The 23,674-nt window shown below is 41.7% G+C and overlaps 1 protein-coding gene and 1 long non-coding RNA gene across 2 annotated transcripts in view; both read right to left on the bottom strand.

Annotated features, from left to right (window-relative positions):
* Positions 1–23,674, bottom strand: part of LOC132653481 (uncharacterized) — a 39,638-nt gene that overhangs the window by 8,675 nt on the left and 7,289 nt on the right. Inside the window, exons 2-10 of the long non-coding RNA XR_009591210.1 lie at positions 22,198–22,247; positions 17,372–17,496; positions 16,164–16,218; positions 15,561–15,655; positions 12,257–12,351; positions 9,778–9,823; positions 9,151–9,246; positions 7,111–7,161; positions 6,502–6,598 (exon numbers count right to left, since the gene is read on the bottom strand). This is a non-coding gene — a long non-coding RNA (uncharacterized LOC132653481). The remainder of the gene's footprint in view (positions 1–6,501; positions 6,599–7,110; positions 7,162–9,150; positions 9,247–9,777; positions 9,824–12,256; positions 12,352–15,560; positions 15,656–16,163; positions 16,219–17,371; positions 17,497–22,197; positions 22,248–23,674) is intronic.
* On the bottom strand, positions 17,946–18,983 carry LOC132653551 (protein Tex24-like). The gene has a single exon (XM_060381332.1). The coding sequence runs from the start codon at positions 18,981–18,983 to the stop codon at positions 17,946–17,948; it is 1,038 nt and encodes a 345-aa protein (XP_060237315.1).

Genomic DNA, 23,674 nt, shown 5'->3' with positions numbered 1-23,674 from the left:
CAGAAGGAAAAAAAAACTAATGATCAGTCTTACCCATTTATGAACCTCACAAGCTACATAACGACCGGCCTGGCAAGATTTACCCACTGGTGCAATCATGGCCTGGCCATCATCAGAGTAACCAAACACTTCCTGATTGGAATTAGTTCCCATTTCACAGGACAAAACTAATAACTAATGCCATCTTTGGGCCAAAACTCCGTAGCTACACAAGACATAGGCCTTTCAGGAGAACATACCACTAGTATTCTGCTAAATGGACTGTGTTAGTTACCTTCCTGTTGCTGTAATGAGGCACCATGACCAAGGCAACTTATATGAGACAGAGTTTATTGGGGCTTTGCAGTTTCAGAGAATAGTCTATTACCATCATGGTGAGGCACATGGCAGCAGATAGGCATGACATGGGAGCAGAGAGCTCTCAGCTCCAGAGCTGAGAGTTTACACCTTGATCCACAGACAAGACAGAGAGAGACACCGAGAATGGTACAAACTTTTGAAACCTCAAAATCCACTCCCAGTGACATGCCTCCTCCAACAAGGACATGCCTCAGCATCCTACTGTTAGCAGGAGGACCAAGAATTTGAGTATTTGAATCTATGGTTGCCATTCTAATTCAAACCACCACATGGACATAGTATTAAATTGGCTTTTAATGGCTAAGACAGGCCGCTGGGTGGATGTAGGAGGTTCACCTGTGGGTTCAATCTTCCCAAGCAGGCTCCTATTCATGGCCAAGCCTCTTTCCCCTTTATATACCTGAATAAGCACATGCAGCTGGCTGTCAGAGAGGGTAATGAAGGTCTGTGTCTCCTAGGAACAGCAGAATTGTCCTTAAATGAGGATAGTTCTGCCTCCACCAGAAGATTCAATACCAAATGAAAGAGGAATAACTTCCAAGATCAAAATATATTGAGCGTTTTCAGGCTTCTATGAAATTATCCAACAAGAGAATAAAACCTAAATGAGTAATTAGAGTCCAAAAGGGAGGTAATGTAACAGAGGCCAATGAAATCCAGATGATCATAAGTACATACTTCAGCAACCTGCATCCCAACTAACTGGAAAAACTAAAAGAACTGAGTAAATTCCTAGATGCATACAACCTCCTAAGTTTATTTTTAAAACAAAAAGAGGACCCACATATAGGCTCACACTCCTCTAGCCTCCTGATTTTCCACAGAAACCAATAATATGCTGAAAAGGTTAAACTAACTTTGTAACCCGTATGTCTTCTAAAGCCTATAGTTTTGAGTTTTAGGTCCAGGTTAAGCTAAAGCCTCTTAGTAACTTTCCACAGGACAAAGAAATGTGACCCTATCTGTAGGACAGATATAAAAAAAGCAAGCAAAAAGAATGACCAGACCCTTCTCTTCGAGATAGTGTTTCGTAGCAACCAACCAAGATGGCCTCAATCCTTCTTCTGAGTAGCTCCTGACCTCCAGCCAAAAATCCACAGCCCCAATCTCTAAGGATGAGCTAACCACCCAAACCTTCAATTGCAGCTGCATCCACACTTGGCAGATATTGCCAAGCTTGAGCACCTAAGACTAACCAATTATCTGACTTTATAGCTTCCTCATCCAATCGAAATTGCCAAGAGTACAACTTCAAATTCCCCGCACTTTGTCTTCTGAAAACCTAAGGCCTTTATCTCCTGGTGCCACTTTTTGTGGACCGGCCGGGGTGACCCAATTGCACAATGGTTAAATGAAACCTCTTGCTTTTACATAGAGTCGTGGTCTGTGGGAGTTTCTGGGAAGGGTGTGATCTTGAACTCCTGAGCTGTTAAGACCCCAGATCTTATATTTTTGGTGTGTTGGCCAGGAAAGGGCATCCCCCTTCCCCAACCCTCATCAGACTGAACTCGGAGGTCGAGCTAGGAATAGGTTAGTCTGATTTCTGTTTTGCTTTGCCTGTTTCTGTCTTACCAATCTGTTTCTGTTTAGGCACCTATTTGGACCTTTTTTGGTCATCTGATCAGTCATTGCAATAGACAGATGTGTCAGAATATCACTTGACTAGGAACTGGAGGATGCTCCAGTTTGCGAGGCTAGGACTGGAATGGTCCTCCTCCCATCTGTTTCTTTTCAGAGATGGCCACCATGAGGCAGCCTCTCAATCAGATTTCTGTGGTACCATCCGTAAGGGCGTCCTTGTCTAATTGTCTGTCTTGTTCTCTTTGTCTCTATTGTTGTTGCCTCTTTGACTTTCTTGATGGACGACTTTATTATGGGACAGACTGTGACTACACCCTTATCCCTCACCCTTGAAATATAGGGCACATAACCTTTCAGTTAAAGTTTAAAAAAAATGGCACACTTTCTGTTCCTCAGAGTGGCCTACTTTTCAGGATGGGATGGCGCTCAGAAAACTGGTTTGGCAGAATGCTCACACCCTCAGAATTGGCCTAAAACCTGCCTCCTCCAGCTGCTGAGCAGTAGTTCACCCCACCCCCTTCCTCCTTCCATCCCTCCTCCCATGGGCTTCAGTCAGTCCCGGCTCTTAGACAGGGGCTGGAGGGATGGAGACACTTCTGGTTCTAACGATTAAATTGTTTACACTGATAAATTTTGGTCTTATGGTTGTGCTCTGTAAATTCACTCCTAAAGAAGATACTTTGTTTTAATATTGCAAAAACGAGTTTTAAAAAATGTTTGGATACTTAAGGTAATAAAACATTTAAAGTTTATCAGGTTTTCAAAGCAATAACCCTTGGTTGGGCAGTCTAAAAAAAAAAAAAAAAAAAACTTAAAACAGTTCCTTAACCCTTTGGGGAGGTTAAAAGACCTTGGTATTTATGTTTCTACTTTTGCCAAGTAGAAACAAGCCATGCTGTTTGAGCCAATTAAGAAAACTGCAGTTATTACAGTGTATCGTGTCAGGATGGTAAAGATCTATAAAATAATTTAGTATATTCTAGACTACCTAAAGAACCATAAAAAAGATTTTAATAAAAGTTTTTATGTTGTCTAAAAAGCAAGACAGAAGGCAAAAGGACTGAAATAACAATAAAAAAAGGGATGTCAAAGACAAAGAATAGTTTGTCTAAAGCAAAAATGTCTGGTTAAGCCAGAAGAACAAAGCTATAAACCTGAAGGTAAATAAATTGTTGTAGAGGGTCCGTGTATGTATATGGGGCCAGGGGGCATATGAACATATAAATGTTTGTTTTGGTTCTTTATACCTGCAAATATGATGTTTTAAAAAAAAAAAAAACTGTAAAAAGGCTGGTGATTCTTCATTACAGAATGTTTTTTTGTGGTCTTTAAGAGAAAAAAATTCAGGCTGACAGGTTTGATGTGGACAGAATAATTCATACAGTTTAAAATTGTTCTATACTGTTGTTTGTTCTGTACTGTTCTGTTAGGCAGGCAATTGGTTCTAAAACTTATTTGATCTCAGTGTGTAAAGCGTTTTGCTGTTAAGTTTAAAAAATAATAATAATAAGATTCATAAGATTTGCTAGCCCCTTTATAAATTGTGCCTGATTAAAGGTCTTGCTTTGATTTTAGTCCAGAAAGAGCAGCTTTAAAGTTACACTAAAGACTGAGCTTTACCTAATCCCTTTGTTTAGGTTGTTTTCTTTAAGGTTAAATTTAGGATGGTTAACCATAAAGTTTGCCTATATAGACCTACTTAAAATTTGGTTCTAAAACATGCATCTAATGAATATGCCAAAATTAGAGTATAACTTTCTTTTTTTATAGGATACATTTTAGAGCAAATGATAAAAATAGACAAAGAGTAATTCAGATATGCTGGTCCTCAAGCTTATCAGAGATCTGATGAATATGGCATTTTAACATGTGTAAGCTTATTGTGACAGAAAGTCCCAAAATCCTGGCAGTAGCTCCCCAAGGTCTCCGAGAAGATTTGGACACAACAATAGATGACTACGACTCTGGATTATGGTATGCTAACCACTGGGCAATACTGCCTCAACTGGCCCACTGCTAGGACCCAGCCAAATCTGTGGACAAAACCATGGACACCTGGAGAGCTATTGTTTCACATTGCAAGAGGCAAGGTGAAGTCAATCTCTCATGTTCCTTCTTTCCACAGAAGCAGCTTCTCATCCTCTATGCCTGATGGCTGGACTGCCTCTGCTCAGGAAGCCAGGAGACCACATGAGCCAGGGACACTCCCTAGGTAATGGACTAACTAGTCATCTCTGTCATTTTGATTGGTACATTTACTTAGCTCATCATTTATCCTTCTCAGGTCTCTGATCACATTGACAGCTAGGCTGGAAGGCTAGGCTTAGTTAATGGTAGCTTGTCAGCTAAAGAGCAGACAATTAGGTCCACTATCAGCTCATTGGATAGTTCATTAGTTAGTTAAAACTATTAGGTACAATATCTTTTATGTAAAAAGAAAAACAGGTTTGCCCTGCTCACAGGCTTTACATTAGTTGCCAATGTCTTATGATAACAGTTAGATAAAAAGATATAAAGTTTATATAGGGTCTGAGGATATAAGAGTTCAAGTTAAAAAAAAAAAGTACAAGCAGTTTCTCACGCAGGCAATTTTACTTAGCCAAAATATAAGAGGCCTTACTCAAGTTGCACAGAGCCTGCTGTGTGGTTACTATGGTTGCTCGGAGTTTCTCAGGGTCACAGCAGTCTGCTGTAGGACCACCAAGGTCAGTCTATAAGAGACTAGACTTTGAAAATAGCCAAGAGGCTGAATTCCACTGCTCAGATGCCATTAACTCCAAAAAGGCTGCCAAACGGACATACTTAAATTGTTTATAAAAGATACAAAACAAACAGCTGACTGGTGCCCATGCTGTTGGATATAGTTTTACCTGTTACTCTCAAAATGTTGTTGTATTAGATTTGCTGATATATTGCTTTTCTGAGATTTTTAATATATATTTCCTTTTGTAACCGAAAATTCACATGAGTTTCAGAAAATCAAAAGAGACCTGGATCTGGCATAGCTCAAACGAATCCCAGATGAGTTTTTCCCTGGTGTTGGGATTCCTCACTTTTCCCATTTAATAGACAAATTTTAACTTCTGTCTTTAGTCTAAATTTGTCTCAGCAGATTTTCACCTGGTTGACTCTGGGCTGAAAGCTGATCTGGATTTGTTAAAAGCTGTAGCCTCTTTCAAACTGAGATAGGAATGGTCCAATCATCAATATTGAAGAAATAACAGACGATGGATCTTCGGCCAATTGTCCCATTCTATAGGCTGAAATGTTGAGTCAAAAAATTTCTTAAGATAAAATTCTCACTCTGCAGCTGCTTCATGATTGAAGCAGTTACAAGGAGAAGGGGGAAATGAGAAGGATAGACTAATTTTGTAACCTGTATGTCTTCTAACGCCTATAGTTTTGAGTTTTAGGTGCAGGTTAAGCTAAAGTCTCTTAGTAACTTTCCACAGGACAGAGAAATGTGACCCTATCTCTGAGGACAGACATAAAAAAAGCAAGCAAGCAATGACCTTCACTCAGCAAAAAGAACCACCAGACCCTTATCTTCGAGACAGTGTTTCTTAGCAACCAAGCAAGATGGCCTCAATCCTTCTTCTGAGTAGCTCCTGACCTACAGCCAAAAATCCACAGCCCCAATCTCTAAGGATGAGCTAACCACCCAAACCTTCAATTGCAGCTGCATCCACACTTGGCAGGTATGGCCAAGATTGAGCACCTAAGACTAACCAATTATCTGCCTTTATAGCTTCCTCATCCAATCCTAAATTGCCAAGACTGCAAGTTCAAATTCCCCACACTTTGTCTTCTAAAAACCTAAGGCCTTTATCTCCCAGTGCATCTCTTTGCGGACAGGCAGGGGTGACCCCACTGTGCAATGGTTAAATGAAGCCTCTTGCATTTACATCGAGTCGTGGTCTGTGAGAGTTTCTAGGAAGGGTGTGATCTTGAACTCCTGAGCTGTGAGACCCCAGGTCTTACAATACAAATGATGCTGATGGAATTTGATTATAATACATGGAAGAATGAAGGTTGATCATTATCTCTTGCAATATATAAAACTCAACTCCAAATAAATCAAGGATCTAAATAAAAAACCTGATACCCTGAATATGATAGAAAAGAAAGTAGGCAAACGCTTGAAATCATTGGCACAGTAACAGACTTTCTTAAAATCCTCAAAGTGAATGCCTAAATTCAAACAATAAATAAAACTTCATGAAACTAAAAGGCTACAATACAGCAAAGGATACCATCGTTCAAGTGAAGAGGCAGCTCAAAGAATAGGAAAATCCTGGTGATTCTTTTAAAATTTTTGTAAGATTACCTTTTCAAGATAACTGATTCTTTCTTTGTAAGTGTAAATTCAAGCCTTCCAGTAAAGAAACAGCTGGCTGAGAGTTTACCTTGCTTGCTCACACTTTGCTAATCTATAACAAGTTTCTTAGTTACTTACAAGTGTATATGGGTTCTTGGGAATAATTTGTTCCTCATATTTGTTTCTTACCTATAATAAAGCATTTGTTCCTGTGAGAGTATTGGGAAACATGTTTTTCTTACCTGTACTCATTGTAATCTTTCACTGAAAAAACAAAAGTGGAATGTAACCATATTGTGATATTTGGACAGCTTCAAAGACCTTGTTGGGATATATAAGCTGTAGGAGAAAAAATAAAGTTGTTGGAATATTTTCCATCCACATAAAAAGGAGAATCTTTATCAGCTATTCATGTAACAGAGAGTCAACATCTATAATATATAAAGAACTCCAAAAACTAAATATCAAGCAAACAACCAAAAAAATGGGACATGAACATTAAGTTCTCAAAAGATGAAATACAGATGGCTAATAAACATTTACTTTTTTTTAGTTTTGGACATCCTTAGCCATCGATGGAATACAAATTACAACTTGAGAGTTCATCTCACTCCATGTATATAATATAATATAAACATATGGAGTTACAGGACTCCATGGGCTAGCAAAGCACAGGGCAAGGAATGTGTTGACTCTTTTGGCATACCGGTGAAGTCCTGAAGACTCCTTCCCCCCAAACATTACAAGCTATTTCCAATGCTCTTATTTACCCTCTGGAAGATGATAACAAGGCCCTATTGCTGAAAACATCACTGAGTTATAGAATATAGAGAAATCAAGCTGGAACTGACCTGGGATCTTCATTCCTCATAGTTTTCATAGTTGGGGAGGTCCTATACATGCTACAGAAGGAAAAAAACTAATGATCAGATGTCTTACCCATTTATTAACCTCACAAGCTCCATAATGACAGGCCTGGCAAGACTTACCCACTGGTGCAATCATGGCCTGGCCGTCATCAGAGTAACCAAACACTTCCTGATTGGAATTAGGTCCCATTTCACAGGACAGAACTAATAACTAGTACCATTTTTGGACAAGAATCCGTAGCTAGACAAGACATAGGCCTTTCAGGAGAACCTACCACTAGTATTCTGCTAAATGGACTGTGTTAGTTACCTTCCTGTTGCTGTAATGAGGTACCATGACCAAGGCAACTTATACGAGACAGAGTTTATTGGGGCTTTACAGTTTCAGAGAATGAGTCTATTACCATCATGGTGAGGCACATGGCAGCAGATAGGCATGACATGGGAGCAGAGAGCTCTCAGCTCCAGAGCTGAGAGTTTACACCTTGATCCACAGACAAGACAGAGAGAGACACTGAGAATGGTACAAACTTTTGAAACCTCAAAATCCACTCCCAGTGACATGCCTCCTCCAACAAGGACATACCTCAGCATCCTACTGTTAGCAGGAGGACCAAGAATTCGAGTATTTGAATCTATGGTTGCCATTCTAATTCAAACTTTTAATGGCTAAGGCATGCCACTGGGTATAGGAGGTTCACCTGTGGGTTCAATCTTCCCAAGCAGGCTCCTATTCCTGGCCAAGCCTCTTTCCCCTTTATATACCTGAATAAGCACATGCAGCTGGCTGTCAGAGAGGGTCTGTGTCTGCTAGGAACAGCAGAATTGCACTTAAATGAGGATAGTTCTGCCTACACTAGAAGATTCAATACCAAATGAAAGAGGAATAACTTCCAAGACCAAAATATATTGAGCGTTTTCAGGCTTCTATGAAATTATCCAACAAAAGAATAAAACCTAAATGAGTAAGATTAGAGTCTGAAAGGGAGGTAATGTAACAGAGGCCAATGAAATCCAGATGATCATAAGTACATACTTCAGCAACCTGCATCCCACCTCACTGGAAAAACTAAAAGAACTGAGTAAATTCCTAAATGCATACAATCTCCTAAGTTTATTTTAAAAACAAAAAGAGGACCCACATATGGGGTCACACTCGTCAAGCCTCCTGATTTCCACATATACCAATAATACACAAGTGATGCTGATCAAATTTGATAATTATACATGGAAGAATGAAAGTTGATCATTATCTTTTGCAATATATAAAGCTCAACTCCAAATAGATCAAGAATCTGAATGAAAGACCTGATATCCTGAATCTGATAGAGGAGAAAGTAGGGAAAACTCTGAACTCACTGACACAGTAAAAGACTTTCTGAACAGAACCCTCACAGTGAATGCCTAAATTCAAACAATAAATGAAACTCCATGGAACTAAAAGGCTACAATATAGCAAAGGATACCATTGTTCAAGTGAAGGGGCAGCTCAAAGAATAGGAAAATCCTGGTGATTCTTTTAAAATTTTTGTAAGATTACCCTTTTAAGATAACTGATTCTACCTCCCCCTGAGTGGGGAGCAGCCTTACCAGGCCACAGAAGAAGACAACACAGCTACTCCTGATGAGACCTAATTGACTAGGATCAGAAAGATGGAGAAGAGGACCTCCCCTACCAGTGGACTTGTGGAGGGGCATGCATAAAGAATGGGGAGGGAGGGAGGGTGGGATCAGGAAGGAAGGAGACAGGGGCTTATGGAGGATACAAAATGAATAATGTGTAATTAATAATAAAAAAGATAACTGATTCTTTCTTTGTAAGTGTAAATTGAAGCCTTCCAGTAAAGAAACAGCTGGCTGAGAGTTTACCTTGCTTGCTCACACTTCCTAATCTATAACAATTTGCTTAGTTACTTACAAGTGTATATGGGTTCTTGGGAATAGTTTGTACCTCATATTTGTTTCTTTCCTATAATAAAGGATTTGTTCCTGTGAGAGTATTGGGAAGCATGTTTTTCTTACCTGTACTCATTGTAATCTTTCACTGAAAAAAAAACGTAGAATGTAACGATATTGTGATATTTGGACTGCTTCAAAGACCTTGTTGGGATATATAAGCTGTAGGAGAAAAAATAAAATTGTTGGAATCTTTTTCCATCCACATAAAAAGGAGAATCTTTATCAGCTATTCATGTAACAGAGAGTCAACATCTATAATATATAAAGAACTCCAAAAACTAAATATCAAGCAAACAACCAAAAAAATGGGACATGGACCTTAAGTTCTCAAAAGATGAAATACAGATGGCTAATAAACATTTCTTTTTGTTTTCGACATCCTTAGCCATCAAGGGAATACAAATTACAACTTAAGAGTTCATCTCATCCCATTTATATACTATAGTATATACATATGGAGTTACCCTGTAACTGGTGACAGTGTTTCTACAGGACACCACGGGCTAGCAAAGCACAGGGCCAGGAATGTGCTGCCTCTTTTGGCATACCGGTGAAGTCCCCAAGACTCCTTCCCCCAAAACATTACAGGCTATTTCCAATGCTCTGGTTAACCCTCTGGAACATAACAAGGCCCTGTGGCTGAAAACATCGCTGAGTTATAGAACATAGAGAAATCAAGCTGGAACTGACCTGGGATCTTCATTTCTCATAGATAGTTTTCATAGTAGGGAAGGTGCTATACATAATACAAAAGGAAAAAAAACTAATGATCAGATGTCTTACCCATTTATGACCATCACAAGCTACATAATGACAGGCCTGAAAAGACATACCCACTGGTGCAATCATGGCCTGGCCATCATCAGAGTAACCAAACACTTCCTGATTGGAATTAGGTCCCATTTCACAGGACAGAACTAATAACTAATACCATTTTTGGGCTAAGAATCCATAGCGAGACAAGACATAGGCCTTTCAGGGGAACCTACCACTAGTATTCTGCTAAATGGACTGTGTTAGTTACCTTCCTGTTGCTGTAATGAGGCACCATGACCAAGGCAACTTATATGAGACAGAGTTTATTGGGGCTTTACAGTTTCAGAGAATAGTCTATTACCATCATGGTGAGGCACATGGCAGCAGATAGGCATGACATGGGAGCAGAGAGCTCTCAGCTCCAGAGCTGAGAGTTTACACCTTGATCCACAGACAAGACAGAGAGAGACACCGAGAATGGTACAAACTTTTGAAACCTCAAAATCCACCCCCAGTGACATGCCTCCTCCAACAAGGACATGCCTCAGCATCCTACTGTTAGCAGGAGGACCAAGAATTCGAGTATTTGAATCTATGGTTGCCATTCTAATTCAAACCACCACATGGACATAGTATTAAATTGGCTTTTAATGGCTAAGACAGGCCGCTGGGTGGGTGTAGGAGGTTCACCTGTGGGTTCAATCTTCCCAAGCAGGCTCCTATTCATGGCCAAGCCTCTTTCCCCTTTATATACCTGAATAAGCACATGCAGCTGGCTGTCAGAGAGGGTAATGAAGGTCTGTGTCTCCTAGGAACAGCAGAATTGCGCTTAAATGAGGATAGTTCTGCCTCCACCAGAAGATTCAATACCAAATGAAAGAGGAATAACTTCCAAGACCAAAATATATTGAGCGTTTTCAGGCTTCTATGAAATTATCCAACAAGAGAATAAAACCTAAATGAGTAATTAGAGTCCAAAAGGGAGGTAATGTAACAGAGGCCAATGAAATCCAGATGATCATAAGTACATACTTCAGCAACCTGCATCCCAACTAACTGGAAAAACTAAAAGAACTGAGTAAATTCCTAGATGCATACAACCTCCTAAGTTTATTTTTAAAACAAAAAGAGGACCCACATATAGGCTCACACTCCTCTAGCCTCCTGATTTTCCACAGAAACCAATAATATGCTGAAAGGGTTAGACTAACTTTGTAACCTGTATGTCTTCTAACGCCTATAGTTTTGAGTTTTAGGTCAAGATTAAGCTAAAGCCTCTTAGTAACTTTCCACAGGACAGAGAAATGTGACCCTATCTCTGAGGACAGACATAAAAAAAAACCAAGCAAGCAATGACCTTCACTCAGCAAAAAGAACCACCAGACCCTTATCTTCGAGACAGTGTTTCTTAGCAACCAACCAAGATGGTCTCAATCCTTCTTCTGAGTAGCTCCTGAGCTACAGCCAAAAATCCACAGCCCCAATCTTTAAGGATGAGCCTACCACCCAAACCTTCAATTGCAGCTGCATCCACACTTGGCAGGTATGGCCAAGATTGAGCACCTAGACTAACCAATTATCCGACTTTATAGCTTTGTCATCCAATCCTAAATTGCCAAGAGTACAACTTCAAATTCCCCACACTTTGTCTTCTAAAAACCTAAGGCCTTTATCTCCCAGTGCATCTCTTTGCGGACAGGCAGGGGTGACCCCACTGTGCAATGGTTAAATGAAGCCTCTTGCATTTACATCGAGTCGTGGTCTGTGAGAGTTTCTAGGAAGGGTGCGATCTTGAACTCCTGAGCTGTGAGACCCCAGGTCTTACAATACAAATGATGTTGATGAAATTTGATTATAATACATGGAAGAATGAAAGTTGATCATTATCTTTTGCCATACATAAAACTCAACTCCAAATAGATCAAGAATCTGAACAAAAGAACTGATACCCTGAATCTGATAGAGGAGAAAGTAGGGAAAACGCTTGAACTCACTGACAGAGTAACAGACTTTCTGAACAGAACCCTCACAGTGAATGCCCAAATTCAAACAATAAATGAAACTTCATGAAACTAAAAGGCTACAATACAGCAAAGGATACCATCGTTCAAGTGAAGAGGCAGCTCAAAGAATAGGAAAATCCTTGTGATACTTTTAAAATTTTTCTAAGATTACCTTTTTAAGATAACTGATTCTACCTCCCCCTGAGTGGGGAGCAGCCTTTCCAGGCCACAGAAGACAACAACACAGTCACTCCTGATGAGACCTAATTGACTAGGATCAGAAGGAAGGAGAAGAGGACCTCCCCTACCAGTGGACTTGGGGAGGGGCATACATTTGTTCCTCATATTGTTTCTTACCTATAATAAAGCATTTGTTCCTGTGAGAGTATTGGGAAACATGTTTTTCTTACCTGTACTCATTGTAATCTTTCACTTTAAGAAAAAGTAGAATGTAACCAAACTGTGATATTTGGACTGCTTCAAAGACCTTGTTGGGATATATAAGCTGTAGGAGATAAAATAAAGTCGTTGAATCGTTTTCCATCCACAAATAAAGGACAGTTTTCATCAGCTATACATGTAACAGAGAGTCAACATCTATAATATATAAAGAACTCCAAAAACTAAATATCAAGCAAACAAACAAAAGAATGGGACATGGACCTTAAGTTCTCAAAAGATGAAATACAGATGGCTAATAAACATTTCTTTGTTTTGTTTTAGACATCCTTAGCCATCATTGGAATACAAATTACAACTTGAAAGTTCATCTCACCCCATGTATATACTATAATATATACATATGGAGTTACAGGACACCACGGGCTAGCAAAGCACAGGGCCAGGAATGTGTTGCCTCTTGTGGCATACTGGTGAAGTCCCGAAGACTCCTTCTCCGCAAACATTACAGGCTATTTCCAATGCTCTGGTTTACCCTCTGGAACATGATAACAAGGCCCTATTGCTGAAAACATCACTGAGTTATAGAACATAGAGAAATCAAGCTGGAACTGTCCTGGGATCTTCATTCCTCATAGATAGTTTTCATAGTTGGGGAGGTGCTATACATACTACAGAAGGAAAAAAAAACTAATGATCAGTCTTACCCATTTATGAACCTCACAAGCTACATAACGACCGGCCTGGCAAGATTTACCCACTGGTGCAATCATGGCCTGGCCATCATCAGAGTAACCAAACACTTCCTGATTGGAATTAGTTCCCATTTCACAGGACAAAACTAATAACTAATGCCATCTTTGGGCCAAAAATCCGTAGCTACACAAGACATAGGCCTTTCAGGAGAACCTACCACTAGTATTCTGCTAAATGGACTGTGTTAGTTACCTTCCTGTTGCTGTAATGAGGCACCATGACCAAGGCAACTTATATGAGACAGAGTTTATTGGGGCTTTACAGTTTCAGAGAATAGTCTATTACCATCATGGTGAGGCACATGGGAGCAGAGAGCTCTCAGCTCCAGAGCTGAGAGTTTACACCTTGATCCACAGACAAGACAGAGAGAGACACTGAGAATGGTACAAACTTTTGAAACCTCAAAATCCACTCCCAGTGACATGCCTCCTCCAACAAGGACATGCCTCAGCATCCTACTGTTAGCAGGAAGACCAAGAATTCGAGTATTTGAATCTATGGTTGCCATTCTAATTCAAACCACCACATGGACATAGTATTAAATTGGCTTTTAATGGCTAAGACAGGCCGCTGGGTGGATGTAGGAGGTTCACCTGTGGGTTCAATCTTCCCAAGCAGGCTCCTATTCCTGGCCAAGCCTCTTTCCCCTTTATATACCTGAATAAGCACATGCAGCTGGCTGTCAGAGAGGGTAATGAAGGTCTGTGTCTCCTAGGAACAGCAGAATTGTCCTTAAATGAGGATAGTTCTGCCTCCACCAGAAGATTCAATACCAAATGAAAGAGGAATAACTTCCAAGATCAAAATATATTGAGCGTTTTCAGGCTTCTATGAAATTATCCAACAAGAGAATAAAACCTAAATGAGTAATTAGAGTCCAAAAGGGAGGTAATGTAACAGAGGCCAATGAAATCCAGATGATCATAAGTACATACTTCAGCAACCTGCATCCCAACTAACTGGAAAAACTAAAAGAACTGAGTAAATTCCTAAATGCATACAACCTCCTAAGTTTATTTTTAAAACAAAAAGAGGACCCACATATAGGCTCACACTCCTCTAGCCTCCTGATTTTCCACAGAAACCAATAATATGCTGAAAGGGTTAGACTAACTTTGTAACCTGTATGTCTTCTAACGCCTATAGTTTTGAGTTTTAGGTCAAGATTAAGCTAAAGCCTCTTAGTAACTTTCCACAGGACAGAGAAATGTGACCCTATCTCTGAGGACAGACAAAAAAAAAACAAGCAAGCAATGACCTTCACTCAGCAAAAAGAACCACCAGACCCTTATCTTCGAGACAGTGTTTCTTAGCAACCAAGCAAGATGGCCTCAATCCTTCTTCTGAGTAGCTCCTGAGCTACAGCCAAAAATCCACAGCCCCAATCTTTAAGGATGAGCTAACCACCCAAACCTTCAATTGCAACTGCATCCACACTTGGCAGGTATGGCCAAATTGAACACCTAAGACTAACCAATTATCTGCCTTTATAGCTTCCTTATCCAATCCTAAATTACCAAGAGTGCAACTTCAAATTCCCCACACTTTGTCTTCTAAAAACCTGAGGCCTTTATCTCCCGGTGCCACTCTTTGTGGACCGGCAGGGGTGACCCCATTGTGCAATGGTTAAATGACTCCTCTTGCTTTTACATCGTGTCATGGTCTGTGGGAGTTTCTGGGAAGGGTGCAATCTTGAACTCCTGAGCTGTGAGACCCCAGGTCTTACAATACAAATGATGCTGATGGAATTTGATAATAATACATGGAAGAATGAAGGTTGATCATTATCTCTTGCAATATATAAAACTCAACTCCAAATAAATCAAGGATCTAAATGAAAGACCTGATACCCTGAATCTGATAGAGAAGAAAGTAGGGAAAACGCTTGAACTCACTGGCACAGTAACAGACTTTCTGAACAGAACCCTCACAGTGAATGCCTAAATTCAAACAATAAATGAAACTTCATAAAACTAAAAGGCTACAGTACAGCAAAGGATACCATCGTTCAAGTGAAGAGGCAGCTCAAAGAATAGGAAAATCCTGGTGATTCTTTTAAAATTTTTGTAAGATTACCTTTTGAAGATAACTGATTCTACCTCCCCCTGACTGGGGAGCAGCCTTACCAGGCCACAGAAGAAGACAACGCAGCCAGTCCTGATGAGACCTAATTGACTAGGATCAGAAGGAAGGAGAAGAGGACCTCCCCTACCAGTGGACTTGGGGAGGGGCATGCATAAAGAATGGGGAGGGAGAGTGGGATCCGGAGGGAAGGAGACAGGGGCTCATGGGGGATACAAAATGAATAATGTGTAATTAATAATAAAAATGATAACTGATTCTTTCTTTGTAACTGCAAATTGAAGCCTTCCAGTAAGGAAACAGCTGGCTGAGAGTTTACCTTGCTTGCTCACACTTTGCTAATCTATAACAAGTTGCTTAGTTACTTACAAGTGTATATGGGTTCTTGGGAATGATTTGTTCCTCATATTTGTTTCTTACCTATAATAAAGCATTTGTTCCTGTGAGAGTATTGGGAAACATGTTTTTTTTTCTTACCTGTACTCGTTGTAATCTCTCATTTAAAGAAAAAGTAGAATGTAACCATATTGTGATATTTGGACTGCTTCAAAGACCTTGTTGGGATATATAAGCTGTAGGAGAAAAAATAAAGTTGTTGGAATCCTTTTCCATCCACATAAAAAGGAGAATCTTTATCAGCTATTCATGTAACAGAGAGTCAACATCTATAATATGTAAAAAACTTCAAAACTAAATATCAAGCAAACAACCAAAAAAAAAAAATGGGACATGGACCTTAAGTTCTCAAAAGATGAAATACAGATGGCTAATAAACATTTTTTTTTGTTTTGTTTTAGACATCCTTAGCCATCAAGGGAACACAAATTACAACTTGAGAGTTCATCTCACCCCATATATATACTATAGTTATAGTTACGGGACACCACGGGCTAGCAAAGCACAGGGCCAGGAATGTGTTGCCTCTTGTGGCATACCAGTGAAGTCACCAAGACTCCTTCTCCGCAAACATTACAGGCTATTGCCAATGCTCTGGTTTACCCTCTGGAACATGATAACAAGGCCCTATTGCTGAAAACATCACTGAGTTATAGAACATAGAGAAATCAAGCTGGAACTGACCTGGGTTCTTCATTCCTCATAGATAGTTTTCATAGTTGGGAAGGTGCTATACATGCTACAGAAGGAAAAAAACTAATGATCAGTCTGACCCATTTATGAACCTCACAAGCTACATAATGATGGTCCTGGCAAGACTTACCCACTGGTGCAATCATGGCATGGCCGTCATCAGAGTAACCAAACACTTCCCGATTGGAATTAGATCCCATTTCACAGGACAAAACTAATAACTAATGCCATTTTTGGGCCAGAATCCGTAGCTAGACAAGACATAGGCCTTTCAGGAGAGCCTACCACTAGTATTCTGCTAAATGGACTGTGTTAGTTACCTTCCTGTTGCTGTAATGAGACACCATGACCAAGGCAACTTATATGAGACAGAGTTTATTGGGGCTTTACCGTTTCAGAGAATGAGTCTATTACCATCATAGTGAGGCACATGGCAGCAGATAGGCATGACATGGGAGCAGAGAGCTCTCAGCTCCAGAGCTAAGAGTTTATACCTTGATCCATAGACAAGACAAAGAGAGACACTGAGAATGGTACAAATTTTTGAAACCTCAAAATCCACTCCCAATGACATGCCTCCTCCAACAAGGACATGCCTCAGCATCCTACTGTTAGCAGGAGGACCAAGAATTCGAGTATTTGAATCTATGGTTGCCATTCTAATTCAAACCACCACATGGACATGAAATATGCTACGCCCCCCCCCCCCAGCAAGGCAGAGGCAGGGACCAACGCTGGCTCTGGATTCCCTGAATGGGCACAAGACATGGTAATTGAACCATGTCACTTACATGTACTTCCATGTTATAAGTACATGGAAAAAAACAGAATTAAGAAATATTCATCTGGTACCATGCATGGAGATAACCTAGAACCCCTGCACAGATGTAGTCCATGGCAGTGTAGTGCCCAAGTGGGTTACATAGTAATGGGAACAAGGACTGCCTCTGACATAATCTGATTGGCCTGCTCTTTGATCACCTCCCCCTGAGGGGGAAGCAGCCTTACCAGGCCACAGAAGAGGACAAAGCAGCCACTTTTGATGAGATCTGATAGACTAAGATAGACTAAGGTCAGAATGAAGGCGAGGACGACCTCCCCTATCAGTTAACTTGGGGAGGAGGGAGGAGCTTATGGGGGGATACAAAGGGAATAAACTGTAATTAATTAAAAAAAAAAGAAATATTCATCTGACTCACATTTTTCACTCGGTGTTGGTAGAAGTGGTCCTGATGGAGCAGAGATGCTCACATCACAGGATGCAGAGGAAGTGACCACTGTCACTGGGTTCAGCCTGTTTCTACTTCTACTCCATCATTGGTCTCTGGAATAAAATGTTTCAGTCTGTTATCTTTGCTCTGTTGGTTCTCAGCCTGCAGAAAGATAGAATATCAGATCCTTTGTAAACCATTCTACCCACACATGCCCACCATTCCTTCCCAGAGGCTGAATGGCCTCTGTTTTAAAGAAATGAGTACCTTCAGGATAGATGCCTGCTCCTGCTTAACCTCCTAAGGCTTGATATCCAGGGGTAGGTGGCATGGTTCTGAGATGGCCGGAAAACAGCTATGGTGTTTGCCTTCCTCCATAGCCCACCTTGCCTTCCATAGTGGCTGGCCTGGCCTTCAGCCCTGCCTTCTCCTACCATAAGCATTCACATCCACACATGCATAAAGTAGCATGCATAAGTGCCACAAGGTGCATGGCACTCATTAATAGGTGATTATTAACTTGCCTACTGACAAGCCTGGTCTGCAGTCACTGGTCATTTGATTACTTTGGGAGGTAGGTGTGTCCCCGAGCTGATAGAATAACTGGTGTCCCCTGGATTGTGGGGGCCCAGCCCTCCTCCCTGGGCTGCCACTTAGGCCTCACAGCATTTCTTTCTGAAGCACCCTGTTTGGCATTGTGAGAAGACAGCTGTACTCTTCTTTTGGTGTTGGCCTGACCAGATTCTCTATCAGGATGAGATCTGACTGTCTCCAAGGACTTCATCTTCCTCCTGGTTAGGGAGTGGGGATTGGCTCCTGCCAGCAGATTCTGGTCCACTGACCTTGCTTTTTTCATCGGGTTAGTGTTTTCACAGGAGAAATGCTGTTTTTCACGACTATTGAAGGCTTTCTTCTCTTCCATTTTGTCTTGGCCTAACAGCTCCTCTCCAGCTAATAGGGAGCTTCTAGAATGGGGCTTGATCTTCTTGCCCTGCAAAAAGGTGTTTTCTTCCAGAGGAGCAATGCATTTGTACTGCCTATAAAGTTTTTGCAGATGTCTGACTATTTCTGAGCCCTCTCCTTCTCCTCCCAGATTGTCCTTCCTCAGATTTCCCACAGGCTTTTGTTGATGCCCTTTCCTCCTTGGGTTTTCAGTGTCCATGGCCACTTCTTGATCCAGGTGCTGCCTAGTTTCTAATGAGGCTGAAGTTTTTGGTTTTCTGGTCTTGCTAAGTGATGTCCTTGCCCTCTTTTTCACCTGGTCCTCCCCTGCTGTTGTTGCTTCAGGACTGTTCTTCCACAAGCCACTGTGTCCGCTAACTCTCAACTGTTGGTCCAAGCTTTTGACAGAATCTCCCTGACCAAGATTTTTGAAGGCTGCAGACAAACTTACTTTAGGGTCAGGGGCATGGACCTCCATAGCGCAGTTTGCAAGGCGTGGAAGATGTTCTGGTGTCTTCTTGCCAGGAGAAAAGCAATGCTTCTCTGCCAGGCTAGGCTGCTGATCACCCTGACCCCTTCTACTGGCTGGGACCTTGAGGAATGTAATCTCCTGGACTGCCCAATCAGTTCCAGTAGCAGGCCTAGAGGCATGTCCCATTAATGACTTATGGCTGTCGGTACATTGAAGTTGCCTCCTTCTCAGTAACTGGGACCGTAGCCCTTGCGAACACATGTCTTCTTCGCACCAGGGCTTTAGCCCCCCTAGGTCCTACCCTGAGGTCAATTGACCTCTCCTACGTATGTTCTCTATCTATGTCTCTATCTATGCGTCTATCTATATCTCTATCTATCTCTAATACAATCAATAGAAGTCACTATAATGCTATACAAGCCAACACCAGTACTCCCTCCAACCTCAAACATCCACACTGTACTGATGCTACTGGGTGTTGAGAGTAAAAGTTCTCTCTGTACATCACAATCCAGAATGTTGGGGTGGGTCCTATTAGTTAGCAATCTCTTTATGATGTCGTGGGCGGGGCTACAGGGAGGATGGCTACAGCTCAGGCTGGCCCCTGTGCTATGGCTTCTGTCCATCCAAATGTTTAAGATGATACGATCTAGGAAAACCACCCACAGATGGAAGGGCAAAGACATGTTATGAGTGGGTGAGAGGTAGCCTGTGAAAGACAGTCAGGAAGTAGGAAGAGAGGTCTCTAGGGAGTTAGGGGGTCATGAGCTGACCTCCTACATCTTGCCATTTGGCTCCTTCTAACCCTGAATAGCCCTTTGTCAAGGAATAAAACAACACTCCAGAGAATCAAAAGGACAGGTTTCTAATAGAATCAAATATCGATGACCATGATCCAGAAACATCAATTTTGGTTTCCCCAAATATGATATTCCTCTGGAGTATTCATGATGTTTTTATGCAAACAACAAAGATCAGGATTCAAGACATTTTTTCAAACACTTTGATTGAAACAGCAGGTGGGCACCCAGAGCAAAACACAAAAATCTCTGCCTCAGATGCTGTATATGTGTCTTGGTCTTTCTCCTTTCTCCCTAATAACTCCATGAGCCCTGGCATAACAATTCATTTCTCCTGTATCACCAGTGCACCTAACATGGTAAGGCTTGGGTGACTCACAGCTTGCTGTGTGTTTGTCCCTAGTTTTAGGATTAGAAGAAGCCAGTTGTCTGCTAAGTTAATATATTATGAAAATTCACTTGTCACAAGAATGTTCGATCAGACACAGAGCTGGACAAGTAATGGCCAAGAAGAAGCTAAAGATAGCCCCCAAAAGAAACTGTAATTAGGTTCGGGACCTGCAACACTCCAACCTCTTCATAATCATTTTTGGTAAAGAGTTAATCAGCCTTATGGAAGTTTCTGTGGACATTGCAGTTCATTACCCAAGCATTACCATGTTAGGTGCACTGGTGATACAGGAGAAATAAATTCAGTTGGGGGCGGGGAGAAGGATACAAGGACCCAGAGGGGAGACAGGAGCTCCACAAGAACACCAACAAAACCAACTAACCCAGGCCCAGGGGGTCTTGTGGAGACTGAAACACCAACCAAGGATCATGTATGGACTGGACCTAGGCCCCCTACACATATGAACCCAATGGGCATCTTGGTCTTCACATGGGCTCCCTAGAAAGGGAAGCTGGGGATGTCTCTGACAAGTACTCTGTTGCACGCTTTCTCTGTCATTTCCCCCTGGTGGGGCTGCCTTGCCAGGCCACAGGAAAGAGGATGCATTCAGCTCTGATGTGACTTGGTGCTCTGGGGTAAGTTGTTGTGGGGGCTCCCCTTTTCTGAGGAGTAGGGGAGGTGGTGAATAGGGGAAAGAGGGAGGGAGGGTGGGACTGGGGGAAAGATGGGAGAGGGGCCTACAATTGGAAAATAAGGTGAATAAATAAATTAATTTTAATGTTGTTCTTAGTGCCTGAGCTGTTGGTGTTCTGTTCAGGAAGCTGTCTCCTGTGCCAATGAGTTCAAGGTTATTCCCCACTTTCTCTTCTATTAGATTTAGTGTGTCGGTTTTATGCTGGGGTCTTTGATCCACTTGAACTTAAGTTTTGTGCAGCGTGATAAATATGGATCTATTTGCATTCTTCTACATGCTGATATTAAAAACAAGGACAGTGTGAAATTTCAGGCAAATGGATGGAACTAGAAAAAATTATCCTGAGTGAGGTAACCCAGACCAAAAGGACACAACTACTATATGCTCAATCATAAGTGAATATTAGTCATATAGTACAGGATAACCATGCTACAATCCACAGACCCAAAGAAACTAAGTAACGATGAGGAGGGTTCAAGGGAAGATACTTGAATCCCACTGAGAAGGGGAAATAAAAGAGACATCACAGACGTTGGAAGTGGAGGGAGAGAAGGAAGGAAGTGAGAAGGGAGTGGAGAGGGGAATCAGGTGTGGGGAGAGTGGAGAGCCGGGATAGGGAGTGAGAGGGCTGAGAGAGAAAAGAAAAATTGGTGTGGGGGGAAGCTCCTAGGAAGAGTGGGGGTGACCTTCACTGAGACGCCCAGCAGTGGGGGATACTGAGACTGAAGTGGCCATATCCTGTAGCCAGGCAGGACTTCCAGTGGAGGGTGAGGACACCAACCCACCCACAAAACCCTTGACCCAAAATTAGTCCTGCCTACATTTACAGGAATAAAAGATGGAACAAAGATTGAGGGAATGGCCAACCAATGACTGGCCCAACTTAAGAACCAGCCTATGGAAGTGACCCAACACCTGACATATTAATGATACTGTGCTGTGCCTGCAGACAGCAACCTAGCATAACTGTCATCTGAGAGGCTTTATCTAGCAGATAATGGAAACAGATGCAGAGACCCACAGCCAAACAATAGGCAGAGCTCAGAGAGTCTTGCGGAAGAGTTAAGAGAAGGATAGAGGGTGCTAGAGGATCAAGGACACCACAAAAAGACCTACATAGCCAATTAACCCTGGCCCATGGGGGTTCGTAGAGACTGAACCAACAAGCCAAGAACATGCATGGATTGGTCACCTACACAAATGAAGCTGATGGGCTGCTTGGTCTCAAGTGGATCCGCTAACAATTGAAGCAGGGACTATCTCTGATTTGGACTCTTGCCTCTTTCTGTATCCTGTTTCCCTAGCAGCGCTGTCTTGTCTTGCCTTGGTGAAAGAGGAGGTACTTAGTCCTGATGCAACTCAAAGTGCCAGGGTGGGTTGGTACGGGGTGGGGAGGGGCTTGGGGGAAGTGGTTGGAAGGGTTGGGACAAGGAGGAGGGAGTGGGATGTAAAATGAACAAATAAGTCAATGAAGAAAAAGTGATAAATATAACAAGCATAGGTGATGCAACCTACCTGGCATCCGGCAGCAGCTCAGCCTATCATCTTCCCAGGAGTCTGAAGACCTGCAGAGATGAGCAGAGCACCTGCTCAAGACGATTCTTGGCATCCCCCATGGGACTCTGGGGGAGTGACAACCAAGGGATACACAACCACCAAGGGCTATCTCCAAGCGTGACTGATACTGTAAGATGGCAGCTCCACTTCCCACCAGGGGTGAACACGAGGCAAGAAAGTGAGACCTATAATTCATTTTCCGAGCATGGGTTCGTGCCCTCTGTCATATGCACAGCCACTAACTTCCCAGAACTGATAGCTAAAAAGGTAATACAGTAGCTACAGAGTTGACGTTTTCATCCTTAAGTTATGTGGCATTCAAGTAGACTGCTCCACAAACTGGTCTGAGCTAAATAACCTAAAAGGGGCAGACACTGGAAAGGGACACTATGAATATCTTACTCTGTTGTTTCCTGTCTCTACTTCCTATCTTCTGCCCTAAAGTGTGAAAGCGTCAGAAAGCTGCTGCTGACTGTGGTCACATGCACACATCAAAATGTCGTGAAGAAACCCGTTATTTTGTACAATTAATATATTCAGGAGTGGCTTTGGGGTTTGTTTTGATTTTTGATTTTGGTTTTGGTTTTGGCTTGAGACAGGGTTTCTCTGTGTAGGCCTGGATGTCCTGGAACTTGTTCTTTTACCACATGCCACTTGAATGCCTCCTATTCCAAGGCATTTGCTGTAGTTCTATTTTAATCTTTTCTGATGAATTGCATTTGTATGGTGATAGATACCCCATTAGACTCCCGAGCAGCACAGCCCGCAGCACCCAGATGACGGTAAGCACCTTAAAGAAGGGGGATGCGGTTATTTTGTTATATAGGAATGAGGAATTCCCTGGCCCTTGAACTCACAGAGATTTGACTACTTCTGCCTCCTGAGTGCTGGGACTAAAGGTATGTGCCATCATACCCAGCTCAATTAATATATTCTAATACAAATAAATTTTCTGTATTCCTCAAGCCCCTGTCCTACTGTCTGTCAAGCCAACATATCTACCTGCTTTCATCAGGTCTATGGAGTTGGACACTTGCTTGTCATTTAAATGATAAATCATGCTTATGGATACATCTCCCTAGTACATCAACTGTAGGATGAAGCCCATGAACCCAAGGATACTGTATCATTGAAACAGGAAAGAAATTCTTATATTCTCCCTTGAGCATTGCACTAAGATTTTACCATGACTCTTTTTCATTTAGCTTTTTGGATAATGTGTTCAACAAGAAAGGCATGTGATTTTTCTGTCTGGTACTTTGTATTTTATAATTATTCTGCCCCCCAAGTTCTTCTTGCTGTCTCTTATGTGCAGACTATCACATACTCCAAGTGTAACCATGTCTCCAGGGTTATCCCTGATTGGCTAAATAACAGGCCTGCACACCTGGGCAGGGCAGGAGTGAGAGGCAGAGTTAGGGTTGGAAGGCTTCGA

This window comes from Meriones unguiculatus, chromosome 4 (assembly GCF_030254825.1).
Source record: "Meriones unguiculatus strain TT.TT164.6M chromosome 4, Bangor_MerUng_6.1, whole genome shotgun sequence".
NCBI lineage: Eukaryota > Metazoa > Chordata > Mammalia > Rodentia > Muridae > Meriones > Meriones unguiculatus.
The sequence above is the reverse complement of the archived record's forward strand: the minus strand, read 5'-3'. Positions and strand labels throughout refer to the sequence as shown.

What these genes read in the sequence shown, in the direction of transcription:
- LOC132653551 (XM_060381332.1), bottom strand. Translation starts at nt 18,983, where the DNA reads ATGGGACATGCCTCTAGGCCTGCTACTGGAACTGATTGGGCAGTCCAG.